This window comes from Mastigoproctus giganteus, chromosome 4 (genome assembly GCF_048544385.1).
Source record: "Mastigoproctus giganteus isolate SK-2022 chromosome 4, ASM4854438v1, whole genome shotgun sequence".
Taxonomy (NCBI): Eukaryota; Metazoa; Arthropoda; class Arachnida; order Uropygi; family Thelyphonidae; genus Mastigoproctus; species Mastigoproctus giganteus.
The window spans coordinates 37,857,906-37,881,432 of record NC_143578.1 but is presented as its reverse complement, the minus strand read 5'-3'; the positions used below and the strand labels follow the sequence as shown (position 1 = coordinate 37,881,432).

Genomic DNA, 23,527 nt, shown 5'->3' with positions numbered 1-23,527 from the left:
CTCCTATACTCTGGCAGTAGTATGAAAAAGCCAATTTCTATTTCACAGAAAAGGGACTTGGTTTGAAGATATGTATGTTCAAAAGCTACACTGGCCCTACCCTGATCCCTGACCATAACCTCACTGAATAATTTTGGGATAAAATGGAATGTCATCTCTGGGCCAGGTTAACATGCCCATAATTAATAGTTGAATTGACTGCTGCGTTAAAGGGACCAAAAGACTGCCTTCCTATTAGAAAAAACTGATTTGGAGTTTAACAAGGATACAGCATATAATTAAAGCACAGCTTGGCTGAAACATTAAATGAATAGGTTCTTTGAAACATAGGTGTCTGGTTACTTTTGGCAATATAGTACAGGATGCCCATAAATTACTGACTAGTACATTATATAACAGGAACTGCAAGGGATGTCGGCAAACAGTTTTTTGAATGGAAAGAACAACTCAAAAAGTTTGTTTCCACAGGGGCTTCATATTTACAATTTTGCACCATATGTTTTCTAGCATTTGAGGCATCAAGGAAGCAATTTCATCAGTGATTCGCTTATGACATTTATCCAGATTTGCAACAGGCATCCGATACACCCAATCCTTTACATAAATAACCCCAGAAAAAAGTCCAGGGGGGAGTTATGTCCAGTTAAACTGTACTAGTCATTGCTTAACGGACTTACCTGAAAGTACCTCACCTCCATATTCCCAGTGGTACCACCTTTGCACTGTAACTACAGATTTAAACTTGGTAAATCACAATACACACATCACTTTCTGTTGTATTGTTGTCATTTTGATGGTTATTGTGAGGCACAACTGCTAGCGACATCTGCACAATACTATATAAAACTCTGAGTGGCTCTTTCAAATGACAAACATTATTCACATATCAGCTGATATGTGAATAATGTTAATGCTTACACTTAATAATTGTTTATAATGTGGTCAATAATTTATAGACACCCTGTATATTTCATCTGAAATATAGAGATCGTGTATTTTACCTTATCAGATATTTTGTACTAAATTCACAACTTCCAAAAGACCTTGAAGAATTTGTATTCTTATTACTTGTATTTTATATTATATATTTTTCCATTCAGATTCAGGCTGTGTGTGTGAATTCATATTTAGGTGAACTATGTAAATCATGAACTATGTGATTTATTGTCTCAAGGAATGCTGATTTTGCACTCTATACTGTATTAGTATTGAAAAAAAAAAAAAAAAAAAAAATCATTCTGCTTCAGTGGAAGAGTCAACACAATCTAAGTTCAGAGTTTATGAATGAACGATCTAATTAGAATGAAAGTATGAGTATAGTGCATAAAAGTCTCTTGTAATGAAAATTATTGAAGTATAAGTTTAAAATATTAAATATAGGAAAATTCCGTAGTAATAATGAGTAAATTGTGTAAATATGGAAATTTTCACCAGTAATGGATGCTTTAAATAAAAGCAATAATGTAATTTTTCTCATGAATATGGTTTACAAATGTGCATCTCTTAATTTTTGAATAAAAATGAAATAATAAATGAAGTAGAAGAAAATAAAATAAAATATGTATAATATAATAAAAATAAGATTAAAAAAAATAAATAAAAAATAAGAAAGAAAGTAGTGGAGCTGCTAAAAAAAAAAAAAAAACACTTAATTTTGTCTGCGGACCTAATCCAGAGGAAAAATTACACTTCTTAAGGATTTGAGTTTACATATTCAACAATTATTAAAGGAGATATAACCAGCTATGCATCATTCTTCAAACAGGCCTCTGAGGTTGGGTATATTCATACTGTGGATTTTAGTGTTTTGCACCAACCTTACGTAGAAATAAAAACACAAAGGAAACTGGACTTTTAATAACTGTGTTTATAATAAATTATAATAACCTGTATTTACAATAAATTTAACTTTACGATAAACTATACATATGAAATATTAAAATCTGCTACATTAAGAACAATAAAATGCATTAAAATATACTAAGTTAAAAGCGATAAAAAACCATAGCTTTCAAAGGCTCCAGCCTTCTTCTTCAGCGGTATTTTCTTATTCTGCAGTACATCTTTAAATATCAGCAGGTTCATGGTACTCATCACGTGTTTCATTCTCACGTGTTCCGTTCTCTTGCGTTGTGGAACCGGAAGTGGCTCGAGTGGGAGTCATACGGAACCGTTCATCCCTTCTGAGGATAGTGGCCTCAAAGAGGGGATGAATCCGCATACCTCTATCTCTATTAATGTTGATTGTAGAACAGATCCGCAAACTCTCGAGCCACTTACGGTCCCAGAACTTATGCGCCCGATCGGTGATGATAGCATCGTCCGGGGAGATCTGGTGCTGCTTCTCCCAAAAATGTTCGGCCACGGCGGACTTGCTATACTCCGCATTTCTTATTGCCTTAGTGTGTTCCCCCAGACGATCTTTGAGACGGCGTTTTGTTTCCCCTACATAACATTCCCCACAATCCGGGCATTAATGCTATATACGACCCCACTTGTGTTCTCTTTTTGAATGGGGTCCTTAACCTGAGACACGATTGTGTGCAGCCTCCGCCCCGGCAAACCAACATCCACTGCATACAGTGGATGTTTACACCAACATCCACTGCATACATTCCCTATTATCCGGGTCTGACTGATCATATAGCTAGCATACTAAGAAAGTACCAGACACGTTGTGTGCAGCTTCCGGGGCGGAGGCTGCACACAATCGTGTCTCAGGTTAAGGACCCCATTCAAAAAGAGAACACAAGTGGGGTCGTATATAGCATTAGATGCCCGGATTGTGGGGAATGTTATGTAGTGGAAACAAAACGCCGTCTCAAAGATCGTCTGGGGGAACACACTAAGGCAATAAGAAATGCGGAGTATGGCAAGTCCGCCGTGGCCGAACATTTTTGGGAGAAGCAGCACCAGATCTCCCCGGACGATGCTATCATCACCGATCGGGTGCATAAGTTCTGGGACCGTAAGTGGCTCGAGAGTTTGCGGATCTGTTCTACAATCAACATTAATAGAGATAGAGGTACGCGGATTCATCCCCTCTTTGAGGCCACTATCCTCAGAAGGGATGAATGGTTCCGTATGACTCCCGCTCGAGCCACTTCCGGTTCCACAACGCAAGAGAACGGAACACGTGAGAATGAAACACGTGATGAGTACCATGAACCTGCTGATATTTAAAGATGTACTGCAGAATAAGAAAATACCGCTGAAGAAGAAGGCTGGAGCCTTTGAAAGCTATGGTTTTTTATCGCTTTTAACTTAGTATATTTTAATGCATTTTATTGTTCTTAATGTAGCAGATTTTAATATTTCATATGTATAGTTTATCGTAAAGTTAAATTTATTGTAAATACAGGTTATTATAATTTATTATAAACACAGTTATTAAAAGTCCAGTTTCCTTTGTGTTTTTATTTCTACGTAAGGTTGGTGCAAAACACTAAAATCCACAGTATAGCTATGCATCATATATAGATTTTTTTTATATCCCTAAAACACTTTTTAAAATTAAGCGGGGGGAAAAAAAAAAAAAAAAAGAAAGAAAGTTTTACAAATTGTGAAGATGGTCAATGCCAGTTATAAGTTCAAGAACATTTGAAACCATTGCATTAAAAATCTCCATCACAACCACATAGGTCATGCTAAAAACTAATCATTTTGAGAAGATTATCAGCATAATATTTGCAGGTGTTGGACTAAATGGGTATGATAGCATAAAGGCTTAATTGTCAGTACTCACCTCAATTGCTGTTACATGATGTTAAGGTTGGATAGGATTAAAACTAATTTAGAATATAGATTAAAAATTCTTTGAAAAATAATAAATAAGAACAAAAATATCAAAAGATCTGTGGTTAAGATTTGCCCAGGGAAGAAGTGCACCACCTTATTCCAGGTTGTCATATATGTGAAAATATTAACATGAAAGCTAGGTGAGGTCAATAGTCATAACGAGAGACTTTCGTATAAACGTCTTCGGTTAGCAATGATGGATAAAAGGAAAACTACGTATTTAAAGGGTCCTGATTTCCCTCGATGCATTTCAAAACACATGAGAACCTCACATCTGTCAGGTTTCAGACCAGTGCAGGAGTGCATTTGTCAGGAGTTTCATATGCAAAACATTAAAATTAGTGTTATGGTGACACCAAACATCATTCGTACAATTATTCTCAACCAATTAGTGGCTTTGTTATTGTTCAACACAACATTCCCGCATGTTATAGTATATTCAACAGTTTCTTTATCTTTTGTTTGATGCGCTTGTCTAGTGTGTAAGCAGAGTGTATTTTATTCAATTATACAAAACAGGCCTCTTATGGAAGCGAATGCCCAGGAGAACGTTCATCACTAAGAATGAGGCTAGTTTACCTGGACATAAGCCTATGGAAGATAGGCTCACTCTCCTGTTGGGTGCCAATGCCTCTGGAATGATACACCAGCAAATTATTCTAACATCCCTATGGTATTTAAAGAACAAAACATCAACAAAGGTATGCTGGGAGTGTTTTGGCACAGCAGTAAGGCCTAGATTACAAGATGTCTTCAATAAATGGGTGCATGAAGTTTTCTGTCCTTCAGTGAAGAGTTATCTTGAGAAACATAAGCTTCCTGCAAAGGCACTGCCCCTGCTGGCTAATGCACCAGGCCATGATCCTGACCTTGTTCAATCTCTTAAGGCACAATTTGACTTTGTGAAAGTTACGTTTTTGCTATCCAACACCACTCCTCTTCTTTAACCAATGAACCAGATGTCATTGCAAACTTCAAGAAAATCTACACCAAGAAAATGTTCGCAAGTTTGAAGAGTTATCTTGAGAAACATAAGCTTCCTGCAAAGGCACTGCCCCTGCTGGCTAATGCACCAGGCCATGATCCTGACCTTGTTCAATCTCTTAAGGCACAATTTGACTTTGTGAAAGTTACATTTTTGCTATCCAACACCACTCCTCTTCTTTAACCAATGGACCAGATGTCATTGCAAACTTCAAGAAAATCTACACCAAGAAAATGTTCGCAAGTTTCTTTGCAGTAACTTCTGCTGAAATTGCTGTCATCCTCAAAGATTTTGGAGATCGAAGTTCAACATCCTGGACTGTGTGAGGCTAATCATAAGTTCTTGGAATGATGCTTCCACCAGATGCCTAAATTCAGCCTGGAAAATCATCTGGCCTTTAATCATCCATAACTTTCTTTTGCAGATGGTGCTTTGATAAATGATATTGTCACTCTTGGTAAATAAATGGGTCTGGAGGTTGATGAAGAGGATGTGGAGGACCTTACTGATGCTCATGAGTGTAAGCTAATGACAGAACAGCTACAAGAGTTGGAGAAAATTATGAAGAGTGACACTGGAGAGGAAGAAGACACCCAAAACATGTAAGCTGAAGACTGTCATTTCTTGTTGGGAGCATTTAAGAGAAGTGGTAAAAAAAAAAAAAAAAAAAACACTCCAACATTGAACTCATGATGTGCAAAATGAAGACAGTCATTTCTTATGTTAGAAAGCTACAAAAGTCATTAAAAACAGTCCACCTTTGACAATTTCTCTACCAGTAGCAGCAAAAGACAAAAGACTGAGAAGACAGCTGATGTCTCTAATCCCACCACTATGTCACTATTGATTTCATCAGCCCTGCACTTCAAGTCTAAGGTAAATGCTAATTTGTTATTTTTTTTTTATTTTAAGATGTTTTATAACTATTTATTAAATAATCTTTATAAAACGCTCATTTTTAATGTACAAATCAAGTATAACATGTAAGAAATACCTATTTTATGTGTTGTTGGGTCACCTACCAAGAGTTTACTATGAATTACATGAAATCAATGTATTATTGGTTTCAACTTACAATATTTTCAACATACAATGGGTTTTGTGGAACGAATTACCATCAGATGTTTGGGCCCCACCATACTCCTAAAAGCGAAAACTTTTTTGCAGCCCTTCAAAAAACCAATCATTATTAAATGGCCACTTTTCTATTTATTGGGAAAGAACTTAAAAATTAATTTTTAAAAATATGAAACTGGTTGTGAAAAAATTAAACTGTATTCAACAGAAGAAATATACAAAATATTAGCAAGTATCAAGTCCTTGCCAATATGAAAATGGATCACAGTTTGTGCTGATTCAAAGCATTCAAAAAAACAGATGTCAATGAAACTATGAGTATTTACATAAATGGATAAACATGTACATATATTCCTTAGGAATCAGAAGTGAGCAGTAAAACAGTCTATTTCCAGTAAATCTTCAATTATCTGATCAGGTGCAGAACCGATCTTTTTGGCACATTCTAGTTTTTCCATCACTGAAAGATTAAGGTATTTCCACAACAGTTCCCCATCCAAAATATTCTTATGGGGATTCATTAAGGATTTACGTAGACTTTTATACATCCTGAATGCTTTAGGATTGAGGCCTGCTGTATGTGCAATGTGTGTTACTAAGACATTTTGTAACATGAGCAGCCGACGGTACATCTTTTCTGGTATTGGAAGAAGATAACCCAAACTACCATCGAGAGTGGCAAACATAGTAATGTGTCTCTTTTCTGCTATAGTAGCTTGTCTTCTATCTACGTTAATTAAATCCCCAAGTCGACATCTAATTCGGAAAAATGAATTCACGTGATAACCAATGTGAATATCAGCTTTACGAAGTAGCCTTTGCCCTCCATAACTTTCTCTTGCTTCTGGTTGGTACATGTAAAGCACTAGATTTTTATCCGCATCTGATACAAGAAATCCTACTTGATTATTGTCTATTAGGAATTCTACACCATAGACTTCCATTGGTTTAACATCTTTACTAACAAGAGCTAAGGTACGGCTGTCTTCTTGATAGCGTAATAAAGACACAGACTTGTGAATATCAGCTATGAGAATTAAATTTTTAATAGATATAGTTGCATGGATATAAATCTGGGTATCTATAAAAGCAATGCCTATCAAATCATTATCTTTTAATTGCCAGATGTAAACTTTCTGCCCAATAGCAGTAAGTAGAAATCCTACAACCTGACAAAGGGCAGTTACTGGTCCTTTTTGCTCCTTACTGTATACAACCTTAATTTTATTTTTAGTTAGAGGCTGTCCTGGTTCTGGAACAACCTCTATTATATCAAGAATAATTATCCTTCCTCTGCTTGTAACATCTTCCCCATAATTATAATTGGTACCCATTGCAAGATATCCCTTTAATCCACTGCGTGTGCCCTCAGAACAGAGCATCACATTCTTTGAACATGTTATATGCTCCCATTCTTCCAGTTCTATCTGGGTATTAGGGATTGCTTCCCAGCTAACTGGTGAGAGTAACTGTAATATAAACTTTTCTGTAAGGGGATAAATATACCTGTCATCACGCTCTAGTATTTCATACTCTTTTTCATCACCATTAAATCGAATTAACCTATTACAAGGTTCTAGTGTACTAGTCACAACACAATAAGTTTTGGTTTCTAAATGATAGTTAACAAAATGTGGTGTACAACGCAATGGAACTTTTCGTACTGGCCACGGTGCATCATATGTAACATGAGTAGGAAGGACACAGATCCTTAATTCTCCTTGCTGGTTGAAATAAAGAAAACCTTTAGGGCAATTGACATTATGAAATGGTGCAAAACAAGTTACAGGGCCATCAATACCCATGGCATGGATTCGAAGTTCCCCATGACTGGTCATGAAGAGCCACTGTGGACGAGTACCAGATATAAATACTCCACTATATCCAGATATATCATTGAATGGTCTAAACCATCTCTGAAAATGGGAAACACCCTCCAAATCTTGTTCCCTCTTCTTGCGAGCTTTGTAGACTTTTCTCTCTCTTAAAATTACACCATGGGGTATTTTTCTAAATCGCAATTTTAAATGATTTTCTGTCTGTGTTTCATAAAAAGGAAAAACTTCATAGATAAGGAGATCTTCATCTACTCTGGCCAATAACAATGGGCGAAACTGATTGGGACCCATCCCAACAACAAGCAATTCTTGTACTACAGGCAAGGAATCAAACTGTTTGTCTGATGACCCACCACCACCAATAGGACCAGACGTCATTTGTACACTGTCCACTAGAAGTTTCTGTCCAGCAGGGAAATTCTTTACTAAGTAACACATTTTATATTCAGGGAGACTATATATTTCCAAGACACCATTTTCACGAACTATGAAAAGCCAATATGTGGGTTTAATATCCTTTTGTTCTTGAACAGATTTAAAAATTTTTTTCACAGTGGGCAATTTAACTTCTACTTGCTCTTTCTGTGGTACTGTGTCTCCGTATAAAAGGACATCTTCATCCTCTACATCACCTGTTGATAATTTAAAAACATCATTCACAATTTCTGGATCTGGTGCTATTCCAAGAGAAGTAATATTATCTTCTACTTCTTTGCGAGGTGCTGTAGTGAATAATCCACTAATATCCTTGTAGACACACAGTGTTGAAACACGAGACTTAACTGAGGCAAGCTGAGGGCGTGATACAGCAAGCCTAGCACTAGTCCCATGACTGTCAACTCTTAGAGTTAACTGAATTACAGTACCTTCGGAGCTCATGATTAAAACATACGGATCAGCAACTGATGCCCAAACAATACGTGAACCAACATCTATAGGAATATGCTGCAACTGACGAAACCCAGACAACAACCTGACTCCCATTGGAGACACCTGAATAATAAAACGATTATCACCAATGTTACCAGCAAATACAGTTGTTGCTTGTGTACTAAATCCACTATGATCCAATTCATTTATTTCTTGTCCTGTTTGTAAAATCATGCTGCTATCATAGCGGCTAAGAATCAGAAATGCATGAGAATTTGCACTGAACTCTTCTCTTTTTTTTTTATCACAAGTTTCACTTTCTTTAGTACCTCCTTCCCCCTCTGCCTCTTTTTTCTCTAAAGTAGAATCTTCAACTTGATCTTTCTTTGGAATATTAGGACCAATAACTGTCCACATATCAACACAACCTGGAAGTTCGAATGTTGTCACAACTTGTGGCCTCACGGATCTCTGTAAAATACAGAGTGCACCATTTTTTCCATACCCTGATGTTGTTACTAGCTCTAAATCCATGTCTGGATTATTAGAAAATTCCTCCGATAAAAAGGCTGGTTCCCCCATACAGATTTTCCCACAAGGTGCTATATTAATAAGGCTATCACACACTTCAAAAGTGTAAGAAGTTATCTGCTTTGTTGTTTGTTCTTCGCTACCATATACTTCCAATTCCTCTGGATCTTCAATTAGTGTCACATCAGAAGCCATCCAATCACCCACTGAATCTAGCCTCTTTTTCTTTGCGGGCCTTTCCTCTTGGGTAGCTTCCTCTTTTGTAATCTTTTCAACTTTTTCATCTTCTGTGCTTGAATCCTGGACTTTTTCTGTATAACGAAGCAAAAGAGAATTCCCAAGGCGTGAACCAAGAAACAAATACCCTGGTTCACACATAGTCATACAGGTCGTCAATACACTAGCTGCTGCCTTATCAAAATAGAAACTTCTTACACTTCTCATTCCATCATTAAATAATGTCAAAACATATAGTTCTCCTCCTTTTAAAGAAATAACGAGTTTGTCATGTGAAATGAAAGTGGCTTGGGCACAGTCGAGCGAAATTTTGACACCTTCCTGCTGCTTCAGTGGAAAAGATGTGCTAAAATCTGTGAATCCATTAAGTGACACACCATATGGTGGGACACTCTGATTGAGATATAATAAGGAATTTATAGCAAATATCAAAATGCCACCGATTGGTTTTGGAATAGCAAGAGCTTGGAAACAATCAAATGGTAATCCACTCATGGACCAAATAACTGGGTGAACTTTCTGATGAATATTTAGGGATAATGCCACAATTGCATAAGTTTCTTGCCTTACTGCAACACGCCCAGGGCATGTCTTTAGGGGTTCGTAGAGGATTAACAAAGTTGGCTCATAATATCCATGAAGGAATTGTAAGTCTGCAATGTTGTTAACTTTTTCATCCAATTCACTCATATTAATTTCGTAGGATGCAAGAACTGGCGATTTTCCTCCAGCTGACATGCTAATTTCTTGTTCATCTGCTGTCGTTTCCCTACGAAAAGGAAGAATGACAATAAAGCGCCCGTATACTAACATTGCACCACATCTTCCATCTGGATCAACCCGAACTAAACACATTTCGCTGTGATGGTTACCACCACCTTTCATAGTGTCCTCCTCAAAGTAATGCAGAGAGAGTGTTCTAATATCATGAGTTGCTGGATCATATTCAACAACTGAGAGTTTGGCATCCTTAAAGCTAATTAACAAGGCATCCCTAGAAGATCCAAGCAGACGAACTGATTTTATAGACATTACATTACCAAATAAAGAATATACTTGCACACATTCCAATTTCAACTTCGGCTGCCGTTGACTTGTCGAATTGTCATTAACATGTTCTGGGGTAAGTCGATAAATACGAAGTTGGGTAGTACCACTTAATATCAAATTTGGTTCATATGGATCGCAAAAATTGCAGTAAAGGCAATGCTCCATGGTGGTAGGAGGCTGAATCTCTTTATAAATTGAATACATATTCGACGTCATTTTTATAGTTAAGTATTACACACAAAGAAAGAGCAAATGATATTCACAAAAGAAGGAGACCCACTCACTGCGATAAGCTAAATAATAAAAATACGAACACGATTCAGAAAAAACATTAACGTTGCAACCACACGCATTGTTAAACTTCAGTCACCGCTAGCATTCAATTCCCGCTACCCTGGCGGAGAGAAGGATAATGACAGAAAAAACAAAATGCCCAATAAAAAAACAAATATAGTACTGTATACGCAAAAGGTAAAATAGCATTGACGTGAATTAAACACCTGGTTATCATTATGAAACGAATTTATTTAGGAAAAAGATTACAGTTTACCGCTGGAAAGCTAAAACTTCTAACCAATCCAATGATTAAGCAATTAGGTTGATTTTAAAAAATTCTATAATAATGCGGCATATAGGAATCAGGGCCGTACAAAAGGAGAGAGAGAGGGAGTACTGGACGCGTGGCACTCAGGCCACAACGCAGAACGGGGTAATCCAAACAAAAAAGAAAAAAAAATAGCCCCAAAACAAGTCAGACACCCAGCTCCATCCAGGTACCATTGCGCGTCTTTTTGGGGTTTTGTTGTCGTCGCTCTTGTGGGTTTTAGGCGTATCAGCTACTTCGACTATATTACGCGGGATATATTATTTCTGAAAATTGGGTATGTTCTGGAGGGTCGATGTCTATGCCAGGTACTGAGAACATCGTATCATAGCTAAACATTGTTGTGAATCTGGTAAACCTGACAATTTGCATGTGTGCTTCAATGTACAGGAGAATTTCAATGTTATCATGCAGTCATCCAGTGAACAAATGATGTGAAAGAATGGTGTGAGCAACGCGGGGAAGATTTCAAGCACTATCTTCACAAACAACTTCGAAAGGGCGTGATGCCGAAATTTGCAGACGACGTAAAAATTTGGAGAGTCGTTTTGATCAGTGCAAAGCGGTGCCCCTTCAGGATGACTTGAACAGGGTTCAAGAATGGTCATAAAAGCGGCAGGTATGTTTTAATACAACAAAATGCAAGGTAATAAATTATACATTTCGTAGGGTTGAATTAAAAACTGTAGAGGAAGAGGGGGTTCCAGGAGTTACGATACGGGCAAAATGAAGTTTTCTCAGCAGGGTAAACAGGGCGCCAGGAAGGTGATCTGATTGAGGTGTATAAGACTTTAAATGGTTTGAGCGAGCTCAATGCTGATAGCATTCATCCTCTTGCTCAGATTACGCACTTGAGGTGACGTAAATTCAAATTGAGGAAAGCCAGTTGCAGAACAGATGTGCAGAAATTTGCCTTTGGCCAGCAAGCGATTGATTGCTGGAAAAAACTTTTATCGCTTGTTGTGGAAGTTGAAAGCTTAAATCAATTCAAGGAAGAACTGCACAAACTTTTGAAGCGTGAATGGGAAGGGTTTTTCTTTTTTCTTTTTTTGGCTAATGCTGTATAAGCTTGCTTTCTTGCATCATATGCCATTTCTAATGCTAATCTCGCATGGTGAGATCGGCAAACAGACAACCGTACAAGGAAAGACTTCGATTATGTTGGCTACAGAGCTTGGCAACCAAGGAACTTAGAGCGGACGTGATTGACGTCTATAAGACTCTGAGAAAAGTTGGTAAAATGAATGAAAGTGGAATTTTCACTGTTCTAAGAATTTTTTGGGAAGTTTTTATATAGCGTCATTATACTGCAGGCCAGGGGGTAGATATTCTTCCATAAACAAGGTACCTGGATACCGTCCTGACAACTCGCCCAAATGAAAAGCTCATCATCGGTGTGGACATCAACTGCAAGTCGCCTGTCCGGTTCAGCATTACCGCTGACAGGCACGGCTGTAGAAACGGCCAAAGACTTGAAAATTTCCTTGCAAATTCCCAGATTACCATTCTAAACAGGTGGAACAATCTTCCCTCCTTTTGTAATACCCTGTGGGAAGTTACAATTAATGTCAATGGCTACGAGAACCATGGCAAACTGCATCGTGGGCTGAGTGGTCCAGGATTCCTGGATTCCTGGACCACCTCACACTACAGAGCCATAGCATACCAGATAACAAGATCCTTGGCCAGAGTCCCAACTCCAAGATTCACCCTACAGAAGTATGCCATCTCCACAGCAAAATGGGATCTTTTTGAAGGAGAAGCTTCTCCCTAGCCCAGCAGCTGCAGGCTGATAACTTCGATCCACTGATCCTGATGCCTACCAGAGGAAAGTCACAAATATAATTAAAGCAAGCAACTGCACGATTCCTAGGAATAAACCCACTCCTGGTACTGTTCCGTGGTGGTGCCCAGAACTCCAAAAATATTATATTAGGCCACCCGAATATTTTAATTCATATCCTTGCTGTGTGTCCAATGTCTGTTAATTGCATTGTTTTGCACGACGAAAAACGCTAGAGTCTGGGGGAAATCCTTGCTATCTAAGCCTGAGACTGGCTAACTCAGCCACAGAGTGAAACAAGCTTATTAAATTTCCTCGCGTCATCGACGAGATTCGAACCCAGGCCTTTTCCATCCGATGTGGGGAAGACGGTGATGATACCAATGTGCTACCGCGCAGACGCCCAGAACTTCAACGAGCGTGACGGTCCTGGCTTGCCACAGAGGTGGAGGCCCTCCGTCAGCAATACAGAGAGGAAAGAAATATATACACAGCTACCATCAGGAAACGCAAGCAAACATCATGGGAACACCTAGTTGCCACCGCCGGAAACACTGACCTCTGGGAAGTGGTCAACAAAATCACAACTAACAAGGTAATGATAGCAACAAGAATCCCTCAAGGCAACATATATCTGTCCCAAAGTATGTTACATTAGAGTCCTTGATACCTTCTTGCTCTGTTGTCTCTCCCCTTCTTCCTCATGAGGAAACAACTCCGATATTATTGCCTGCACTGTTGTAATCCAATCAGTTGTTTCCACACCATTGAGATTACTGTATTCATTATCTTTCCAGGTCTTACTTTATTCGTACTTAGTTTATAAATTAATCCCCAAGGATCTGTATTGCCTACACTAGTAACTAGACTTCTCCAAGCCTTTAATTTACTCTCATAAATAGCCCTATAATAAATTTTCTTTTTATTCCTATAACATGCATGATAAAATTGAGCCTCATTCAGCCCCCACCGCCTATACCTCTGATATGCCTTCCTACATAAAAATACTTCTTTCCTTAACCTGGATAATTCCGCATTCCACCAATTAACAACTCGCCTCTTAACTCGTTGTCTTCTTGAGCCACAACTGAGGGCTCTAAGCAATGAAGACTGAACGAAAGCAGCATACTCACAAGCATTTAAAAAATTCAAATTAACCATACTGTCTCCTGAAAAATCTAAAGCCACTGACCGTGCAAAACTAGACCAGTTAATCTTCTTATAAATAAATATAGTTAATTCAAAATTATCAAAATCTAAAGTAGTATTTAAATCAGCCAAATTAATATGAAAAACCAAAGATCTATGATCACTATTCGTATAATCTGTTTTCACATGCCCATGACAGATTCGTCTGGATAACCCCTAAGTAACTAAAGTCAAATCAATGTTCGACCTGCCATGAACATTGTTAAAAGTATAAGGCTGACTTGATATATTGACTACACACAAATTATTCATTAAAATAAAGTCCTCCATTAAGCGACCTCTCTGATCAGTCATGCCGCTAAACCATAAGTTAGACTTTGCATTGGAATCCAATGCAATAATTAAATTACTACAACCACTGAAAACTGTTTCCATATAATGGATAGAGTTAACAATTTCGAGACTTGGAGGACAATAAAGAGATATTAAATTAAAAGACAGCCTAGGAGTATTAATGTTCACACATATTGAGTTCTGACTACACAGCCTGGAGAGGACAGTTATCTGCAATAACTCATTAAAGACCACAATTGCTGTTTTAGGTTTAACATCAACTACACTTATAACTCTGGCATCAGCAGGAAAACCAACAATTTTATGTCCATGTGCAAAGGAACCAACATACGGCTCCTGCATACACAAAATGTCAACACTTTCTTGCACAGCCACCATTCTAATTTCATCAGTAACCGCACGACATCTTTGGGCGTTGAGTTGAACCAACTTAAGCACACTACCTTCATCTTTATGTTGAAAACTGCCATTCACATTAAAAGTACTACAGTTATCCATCATAAGTATACGTACTGGCAAACTCTAGAGCCTTTTTATACTCAGGACAACTACTACTCCTTAATGAGTGATCATAAGCTCTACCTCTGCGCTTGCAGTTCACACAGCATGGATCTTTATTTTTATTTGGGCAATCAACAAAAAGATGGCCATCCGGAGCACAATGACCACACGACACGGTCTTGTGTGTGTAGTGTTGTATAGAGTGGCCATACCCCAAACACTTAAAACATTTAGTCACAACTGTAAAACGCCTGAATTTGTGTGACGTATATCCAAAATACAACCTGTCATTACACATTAAATTTTCCAACATGTGAGAAACTACCCCAATCACCCAATTATTAAACCTTACCTTGGAACTGTTACTAAATCTAAAAACAATGCCCTCTCTGACTTCTTGCTCCTCATATCCATAATCTTGAAGATTTTTCTTGTATAAATCCCTAAGTTAATTCCTTAGGTACATAATACACTAAGATGGTAGGGTTCTGTAACTTTACTTTATCCAGATTAATACCCTTTTGAAAAAATACCTCTGCCTTACTGAGTTTATCCAAATCCTTATCATTATCTATCTCAACTAAGACTCCTTTATTTCGTATAGCTCTTAGATTTCTAATTTTTATTTCTTGAAACTTTCCTTTAATGTGTGAACAATAACTTCCTGCCTTAAAAATAACTTTATTATTTAATCTTGCCACTTTGCTCAGCTTCCTGTTATTATCCACCATACAGATATCACTTAATATTACCTGTTCACCTAATTGAATCTGGCTGAATCCAGCCCTAACTTTGTCCGCATAAGTTCCCTTTTGTTCTGCAACATTAGATAGAAAAGGCTGCCTTCTTACAATGTCATCTAATAAACTGGCACGCATCTCCATCTCCTCTACCCTTGTTTTAAGACGTTCATTGTCAATGACTAATGCTGTTGATATAGTCTCCATGTCAATCCATACGTCAAGTAAGAAATTAGTTGCAGCTTTAGTAACTATTATTTTCATTAGTCATGTAGTCAATGACTTTTTCTTCAACTTTGTTACAAGCTCAAAAATAGTAGACACGTCAGGGTACCTCTGCCTTTGGTCCTGTATGTTAGCAACAATTATTTCACTCTCACGCACATTTGTGCCTGTACTTCTTCTCCCCGATTCCGAATAAAACCTGTCTACATCAGAAACCATATTATCAGGCTGATTATCCTGAAAATCAGTTATCTTAACATTTGACAAATCATTTGTCAAATCTGTTACGACATCATCTTCTTCTAACTGCACCCCCTGTTCAACCATCCAGCCAACTTTAACTGTTTTCCACACCACCAACCTGAGTATGAGAATCAGCATTGCCAGACGTCCCAGGTTTAGTATTCACACTAACAGTACTCATTGCACCACTACCTCTACTACTTAAAACACTACTTGCTTTAATATTTTTAACTTTAGACAATTTCTCAGAAGCCTTCTTGACAGAATCAGTATTGTACAACGTGGGAACTCTGGAGGGAAGCGGGGGGAAAGCTCCAGTCTTCTCTTCCTTCCCCCCTCCTTTACCAAGCTTCTTACTATGAATTCTGCCTTCCATTAACTATAATAGTGGGTTCAAAGCAACAATATTATTTACTGAAGATTAATTAACTACGCCAAAAACTACTACGTCGATAAATAAATCTATCAAGAATTAATGTTACAACACAAGAAAACAATAGCAATCGAGCCAGCAACCTTCACGCAACACAATACACTGTTGCAAGTTGCTCGGACACAATACACTGTTGCAAGTTGCTCGGACACAATACACTGTTCTAGTTTTTGAAAATCTAGGAATAATCTTCTACTCAGGACTCACATTCCTCCCTCATTTGAAACACATGCAGACAAAGATAACGAACTATACTGCCTTGGTCGCCAGAGTTACGCGGCGGGACTGGAGCCTCAACCGCCCCACGCTGTCGCTGTTTTCGCAGTATTTCTACCGGCGATTACATATGTCTAAGGGATATGATAGCTGAGAGCAAAAATAGCAGTAAACAGAAAGAAGCTCGAAATGATTTAAAGATCGATTCTCCTTACTATTACCCGGGCCTGCCGCACTGTCAGTACCCATGCCCTTCAGGTATTGGCAGGCGCCCTCCCTTTGGACCTTCAGGTGATCCGATGCGGGCTCCTCTACCACCTATCAAAAGACACATCGGTAACCTTCGTGGGAATATACCATTGATCTCACCAACAACTTGATGGCTGAGAAGAAGCGCCTTAACTTCCATCTACAGAAGACCTGACAAGACAGATGTGCTAACTCTATCCTAAAGGAGACGTGACTAGGAAATTTATCCCACAAATCACGAAGTTATATTCCAAGTCTCTTGCATGGTTCTTCTCCGGCCTGCACGCAACTTTCGTGCTTACAGGACACGGATCCATCATAGCAAAGCTCTCAACTCTTGGAATTATTAGTGATCCCCTCTGTAACTGCGGAAAGCAGGAGAGTTGGAGTCACCTAATTCATGATTTCCCTTGTACGAGGACCTTCGTTGCGTTCTGATTACCAGAATTAATTTCAATCCAAAAGACTAGGAGCACTACTTGTTGGACAGCAACAGAAAGCACAAGGCCTTTTCGCAATACTGCCAAGAGTTCTTCACAAGAAGACGATCCCTACCACTGAAACAACGACAACATCCACCTGTCTAAGACCAGAAAGGTTGAGACCAACCCTCCAGCCAGACATCTCAAGAACCCCTGAGCTACAAACTGTATATGACTGTCTCCATGGATGGGGCATTTGTTCCATGAGTGACCAACTCTCATGATGCCCTAAACTGAACTAAACCGGACCTGTTGCTGTGAGAATGGATTGAACATCCTCCCAGTGAGTGTGATACAGCTGATCTGCTGCTTGCACGGCCATTTTGGCATCCTGAGGCTGATGCGTTAGCCTGACTCACTTCGAACTTCCTCTTTCTCTAGCAGGGGGGAGTGGACGGGTTCCTATCCCCTTTTCTCTTCACCACCCTTCTCTTCCGTCTGGTGGGGCTAACCCTGTTGCTCTTTTTTGGAGTCACCTTTCCTATCCTCCCCATACTTCTGTCTGTTCCCCCAGTTTTCAGTCTCCCCCCCTACTCTAACTTGACTGACAGCGTAATACTCTAATTAAATTGCTAATTCTAAAACGCAGCATTCTTTAGCTACATTCACCTCGACCTAAATTTTTAGGCTGTAACCTTCAATGTCCTCAATTTTTATATAATTTTATTTTATTTTTTTAGGCCCTTGCCACTGAAATCTTCGGAAATTAAGTGGAAGAGCCTGCCAGAGTACTACACTGGTGTGCAAAATTTAAGGACCAGTCAGGTTTCACCTGTAGTTTCTCAAAGGAGTAGCCTGGATATGGGAAAAGCATACCAAAGGAACCTCGTGAGGTACAGAAATGATGAAGGAAACAACACCGACACAACAACAGAAACAAAACGGTACAGAGGGACTTTATTCAAAAATGGCAACATAGCACTGGCTACCATGATACAAATACATCACTGCCAAAGATGGAAGAAAAGGAAGAGGTGGTCCTCAGTAGGTGATATGGCTAGCCCTAATGTCGATGCAGGCTTTGCACCGCCTGTCCATACTTAGAATAATGTCATTGATAATTTCTTGCGGTAGCATCGTCCATTCCTCTGTCAGCGCCACCTTCAGCTGGTGAACATTTTCTGGTGGGTGTGGACGTGAGCTAGGCGTCCCCCCAGAGCGTCCCATATGTGTTCGATGGGATTTAGATCGGCGGAACGGGCAGGCTAATCCATACGAACAATATCCTCACTTTCCAAAAGCATATCAACAGCTGCAGTGCGATGGGGTGTGGCGTTATCATCCATAAACACGAACCGGCGAATGGCACTTCGGAACAGACGCATATGGGGAAGGATTACCTCAGTACAGTAACGCGTACCGGTTACAGTAACGCCTTCCAGTATCTGGAGTTGTGTACGTCTATCCAAGGTAGTTAGTTTAGTTTAGTTAGTTTATGTATAACTGTCTCTGGTGGCGCCCAGATTGATGTCCATCTCCATCTAAATTCATGTATCCAAGTGGAACATAAAAAAATAAATAAATAAAATATATATATATATAACAGAAGGCAGACCACTTATCCACCAGGAAGTAGGCAACACACAGGCGCAACCGCATCCCGGTGTCCGTCCCCGCACGTGGGTCTACTATACTGTCTGTGTAAGTAACACAAAAATCCCGCACCCACCAGCAGGTGTGCAAGTTTGATGGGTGCCAGCGTCTCCCGCTTCTAGGCTGCCCAAACCTAGAAGCAAAAAATAAATAAATAAAATAATAATAATAATAATAAAATAAAATAATAAGTAAATAAATAAAAATGTATCCCTCCCACAAATAAAATACCACCTCTCTTTAACTACAGTCATGCAGTCGTACTAAAAACCTAATCTACACTGATCAAAATAGAGAGCTGCTTCCTTTTAAGGAATACGCTCCTACAAAATTCCTGTAATAGCTTAAAACATTTTTTCATCAATCAACCATTCTGTTTCAGTTCCCCTATTCAATGTAGGTAAGCTAGCTCTAAATTTACTTCTAAATTCTTCATAAATTGGGCAATCGTACAAAACATGATCCCACGTCTCGTTGAACCTACAGGAACACAAGGGATCTGTTTCCAGATCCCATAGCTTAGATTTTAATGAGCCATGTCCCATTAGCAAATAAGACACTTCCATAGTTGGGTAAAACCACTTAGTCTTCTTACCCGTATTAAAACTTACTTTTGAAATAAACAGTCTGGTAATATATCCAGTATTACTTGTGCTCCAACGGTCCTGCCATATTTCATTTAACTTTAACCATATATTCTTTTCCTATCTATCAAAATGTCATTAGTAATAATCAAAAATGAAATCTGAATTCCCTTTCTCAAAAAATAGCTCAATGCCCTAAACGCTATATATAAATCTAACTGAAGGGTGCAGCAATTACCTGTATTCCATGAGTAGAGACGGTTTTACATACTCTTAATATTGTTAGCAACATGGATCTCTGAATTGAGTTAATCTTATTCCTAAATTTAATTACATTAATTCTCTTAAACCAGACAGAAGCAACGTATGATACTATAGCTAAGAATATAACTTTATAATATAACCCAAGGACCCTTTTACCGAGTCCCCAGTCCTTTCTAGTAATCCTTACAATGGAGGTAGTAAATTTTTTAACCTTGCCACTCAGATATTCAAGATGTGCTACAAACGACATATTATCATCTATAATTACACCAAGGTGCTTATTAATACTTATTAATAATAAGCAGATACCTTAGAGACCAAAGGTATCTGCTTATTATTAATAAGTACACGAGGAGGCCTATTGTAATCAAGTTCCCTTTAGTCAACATCATAACCGTCTTAGTAGAAGATATACTAAGTTTATTATCTGTAGCCCAATTGGCAAGATTTCCATCACAACCATCTTAATTTTACCCTCGATATCTCTCCTTGATTTTCCTTGCACGCACAACCCCCAATCATCCACATAAGGGGTTTTGACAATCAAGTGTATCATCACGCAGCCACATATTAAATACCAGATTCCAGAAGACTGGACTTAACACTGATCACTGTGGGCAACCCCTGTTAATATCTCGTTCAAATTTAGAATGTGGTGTGCTAACAATAATTCTCCTCCCATTTAAATAATCTCTAATTATTCTGTATAATAAATAGGGCACTGTAGTACTCTCAAAGAGGCCAACACACTCTCATGCCAAATAGTGTCAAAGGCCCCCTCAAAATCAATGAAGAGGGCCAAGACATATTTGCAATTAGAGTTTATACTATAATTAACAAGATCATGTATTGCATCCTCTGTCGAGTTTTTTCTTTTAAAACTAAATTGATATGGAAAATCTAAATTCCTGGTAAAAAATAAAGCCTCCAATCTGATTAATATCAATCTTTGCAATACTTTTCCAAGATGTGGTAACAATGAAATAGGCCGGTAGCCTCTTGGATCAGTAACTGGTTTGTCAGGTTTCCTTATTAATTTTAATAAAACCATCTTCCATAGCTCCATCCGCTCTATGGACGCTTCCACAGCGTCCACCCAAGATAACGCCTCCCCAGACGAGAACACCTCGACCACCGTATTGATCCCTTTCAGTGATATTTGCGGGGTGATGATCATCATCAGCCATTTTCAATCCACTGCAGGATGAAGGCCTCTCCAGCAACTTTCCAGTTCCTTCTCTTTTGTGCAATGGCCATCCATTTACTGCCCACAAACTCATGAATTTCATCTGTCCATCTCCGTCGTTGACTTCTAGGTTTTCTTCTAGCTCCTCTTGGGTACCATTCTGTTATTCTCTTAGTCCATCTGTCATCATGTCTTCGAGCTATGTGTCCTGCCCAAGACCATTTTAGTTCTTTAGTTTTGATAAGAATATCCTTTACTTGAGTTTTCTGCCTAATCCATGTGTTTCTCTTCTTATCTAACAGTCGGATTCCCAATATAATTTATTCCATTCTTCACTGTGTAGTTCTCAGCTTCTTTTCCATTCTTTTGGTGAGGGCCCAAGTTTCAGTTCCATAAGTCATGGTGGGGAGTATACATTGGTTCATTATTTTACGTTTCAGACAAACTGGGATATTGCTCTTCAGTATGTGACTATGAGGGTTGTGATAAATGCTTATTCCTCAGATTGGGTTGATGTAAGAAGTGGGGTTCCCCAAGGATCAGTATTAGGACCAAACTATTATATTTAGGCCACCCGAATAATTAAATTCATCTGCCGTGCTGTGTCTAATGTCTGTTAATTGCGTATGTTCTATGGTCGATTTGTCCGTTTGCTGGACGAAAAACCCCAGTTTCTGGGGGGGGGAAAACATTGTTATCTACGTGTAAGACCGACTAACTCAGCCACGGAGTGAAAATAGCCAATTGAAGTTGTTCCTCGCGTAATCGACGGGATTCGAACCCGGGCCTTTTCCACTCGGTGTGGGGAGGACGGTGACGACACCACTGTGCTACCGCGCAGACTCAGTATTAGGACCACTGTTGTTTTTGATTTTCATAAATGACATTGATGAAGGGATAGAGGGTGTGATGTCTAAATTTGCAGATGATGTAATGATCGCCGCCAAGCAGAGCTTCTTCAGAATGACCTAGATAGATTTCAGGGATGGTCAGAAAAATGGCAGCTATGCTTTAATCCAGCAAAGTGTAAGGTAACTGTTTCCCACCAAAACACTGGGAAACGGTAACCCCAAAATAACTTATACACTTGGCGAAGTTGAACTAAAGCCGGTAGTGGAGAAAAGGGACTTGGGTGTTAATACGGTCAGACTTTAAGTTCTCTGAGCATTGTAGACAGGTTGCGAGGAAGGCCCATGGTGTACTATCAATGATGTATCGAACAATTGCTGGTAGAGATAAGGACGTCATAATCCCATTGTATAAGGCTATTGTTAGACCACACTTGGAGTATTGTGTTCAGGTGTGAAGACCGCAGCACCTAAAGAGAGACATTGTGCTTCTTCAAAGGGTCCAGAGACGGGTGACTCACTTGGTGAAATCGGCAAAAGGGTTTCCATATGAGGAAAACTTTGAATATGTGGGTTGCAGAGCTTGGAAACTAGGCACCTTACAGGAGATTTGATTGAGGTGTTTATGGCACTGAGAGGCATAAGCAAAATGAATGAGGACAAAATTTTCACGGTTATAAATGATTCTAAAACAAGGGGCCATAATTTCAAGTTACGTGGGGGGGGATGTTTAGGCTGGATTGCAGGAAGTTTTATTTTAGCCAGTTAGTTATAAATTACTGGAATTAGTTGCCTTCATGGGTGGTAGAGGCTGACAGTTTGGTGAATTTCAAAGGTCAGCTGGATAATTATCTACGGGAGGAGGGAAACGCTTAGGTTGTCCATTTCCTTTTCTCTCATTTATAAATTATTATTATTATTATTATTTTCATTTTCTTCTTATTATTATTATTTTATTCTTATCATCTTATCAATTCTTATTATTTTATTCTTATCATCTTATCAATTCTTATTATTTTATTCTTATCATCTTATCAATTCTTATTATATTATTCTTATCATCTTATCAATTCTTATTATTTTATTCTTATCATCTTATTCTTATCAATATTTTGTTTTTTTATTATTGTTATTTATTTATTTATTATTATTATTATTATTCTTTTTTATTATTATTATTATTATTATTTATTTTTTTATTTTATTATTATTTTTTTTTTTTGGCTTGTGCAGCATAAGCCATGGGCTTCCTTGCACCATGTGGCCATTACTAATACTCACACACCGACAGTTGCGTGAGGAACAGGATGGAAAACACAATAATGCCCCATCCATACAGCAAACAGTATAAAAATCAAGGTCTGAGAAAACGAGCACAACAACTTAACTAGCCGGTTCAGAGTTCACATCTGAATCCGATTGAACATCTTTGGAATGAAGTAGAATGCTAGATTAGAGATCGGTCACTGACCAAGTCTTCTCCATCCGAGCTTGAAACTGCACTGAAGGAGGAATAAACACAAATTCTTGCTGTCTGCTGTAAGAAAGTTGGGCAGATGGGCAGAGAGGTGGCAACTGAATTTAACATTGACAAATGCAGAGTTCTACATATGGGTAGAATAACACCAGAGTAATGCATCAACTATATCATTTTAGGAAGGATGTAGAACTGCTGGAGTGAGTATAG

At 38.5% G+C, this 23,527-nt stretch overlaps 1 protein-coding gene across 1 annotated transcript; it reads right to left on the bottom strand.

Moving 5' to 3' along the window:
- Nucleotides 1–6,222: 6,222 nt before the first annotated feature.
- Nucleotides 6,223–10,738, bottom strand: Cpsf160 (cleavage and polyadenylation specificity factor subunit 1). Its single transcript, XM_090372648.1, has one exon. It carries the CDS (start codon nucleotides 10,600–10,602, stop codon nucleotides 6,223–6,225), a length of 4,380 nt encoding a protein of 1,459 aa, XP_090228774.1. The 5' UTR covers nucleotides 10,603–10,738.
- Nucleotides 10,739–23,527: the final 12,789 nt, after the last annotated feature.

Excerpts from the sequence above, each read along its gene's own strand:
- Cpsf160 (XM_090372648.1), bottom strand. The coding sequence starts at position 10,602 with ATGACGTCGAATATGTATTCAATTTATAAAGAGATTCAGCCTCCTACC.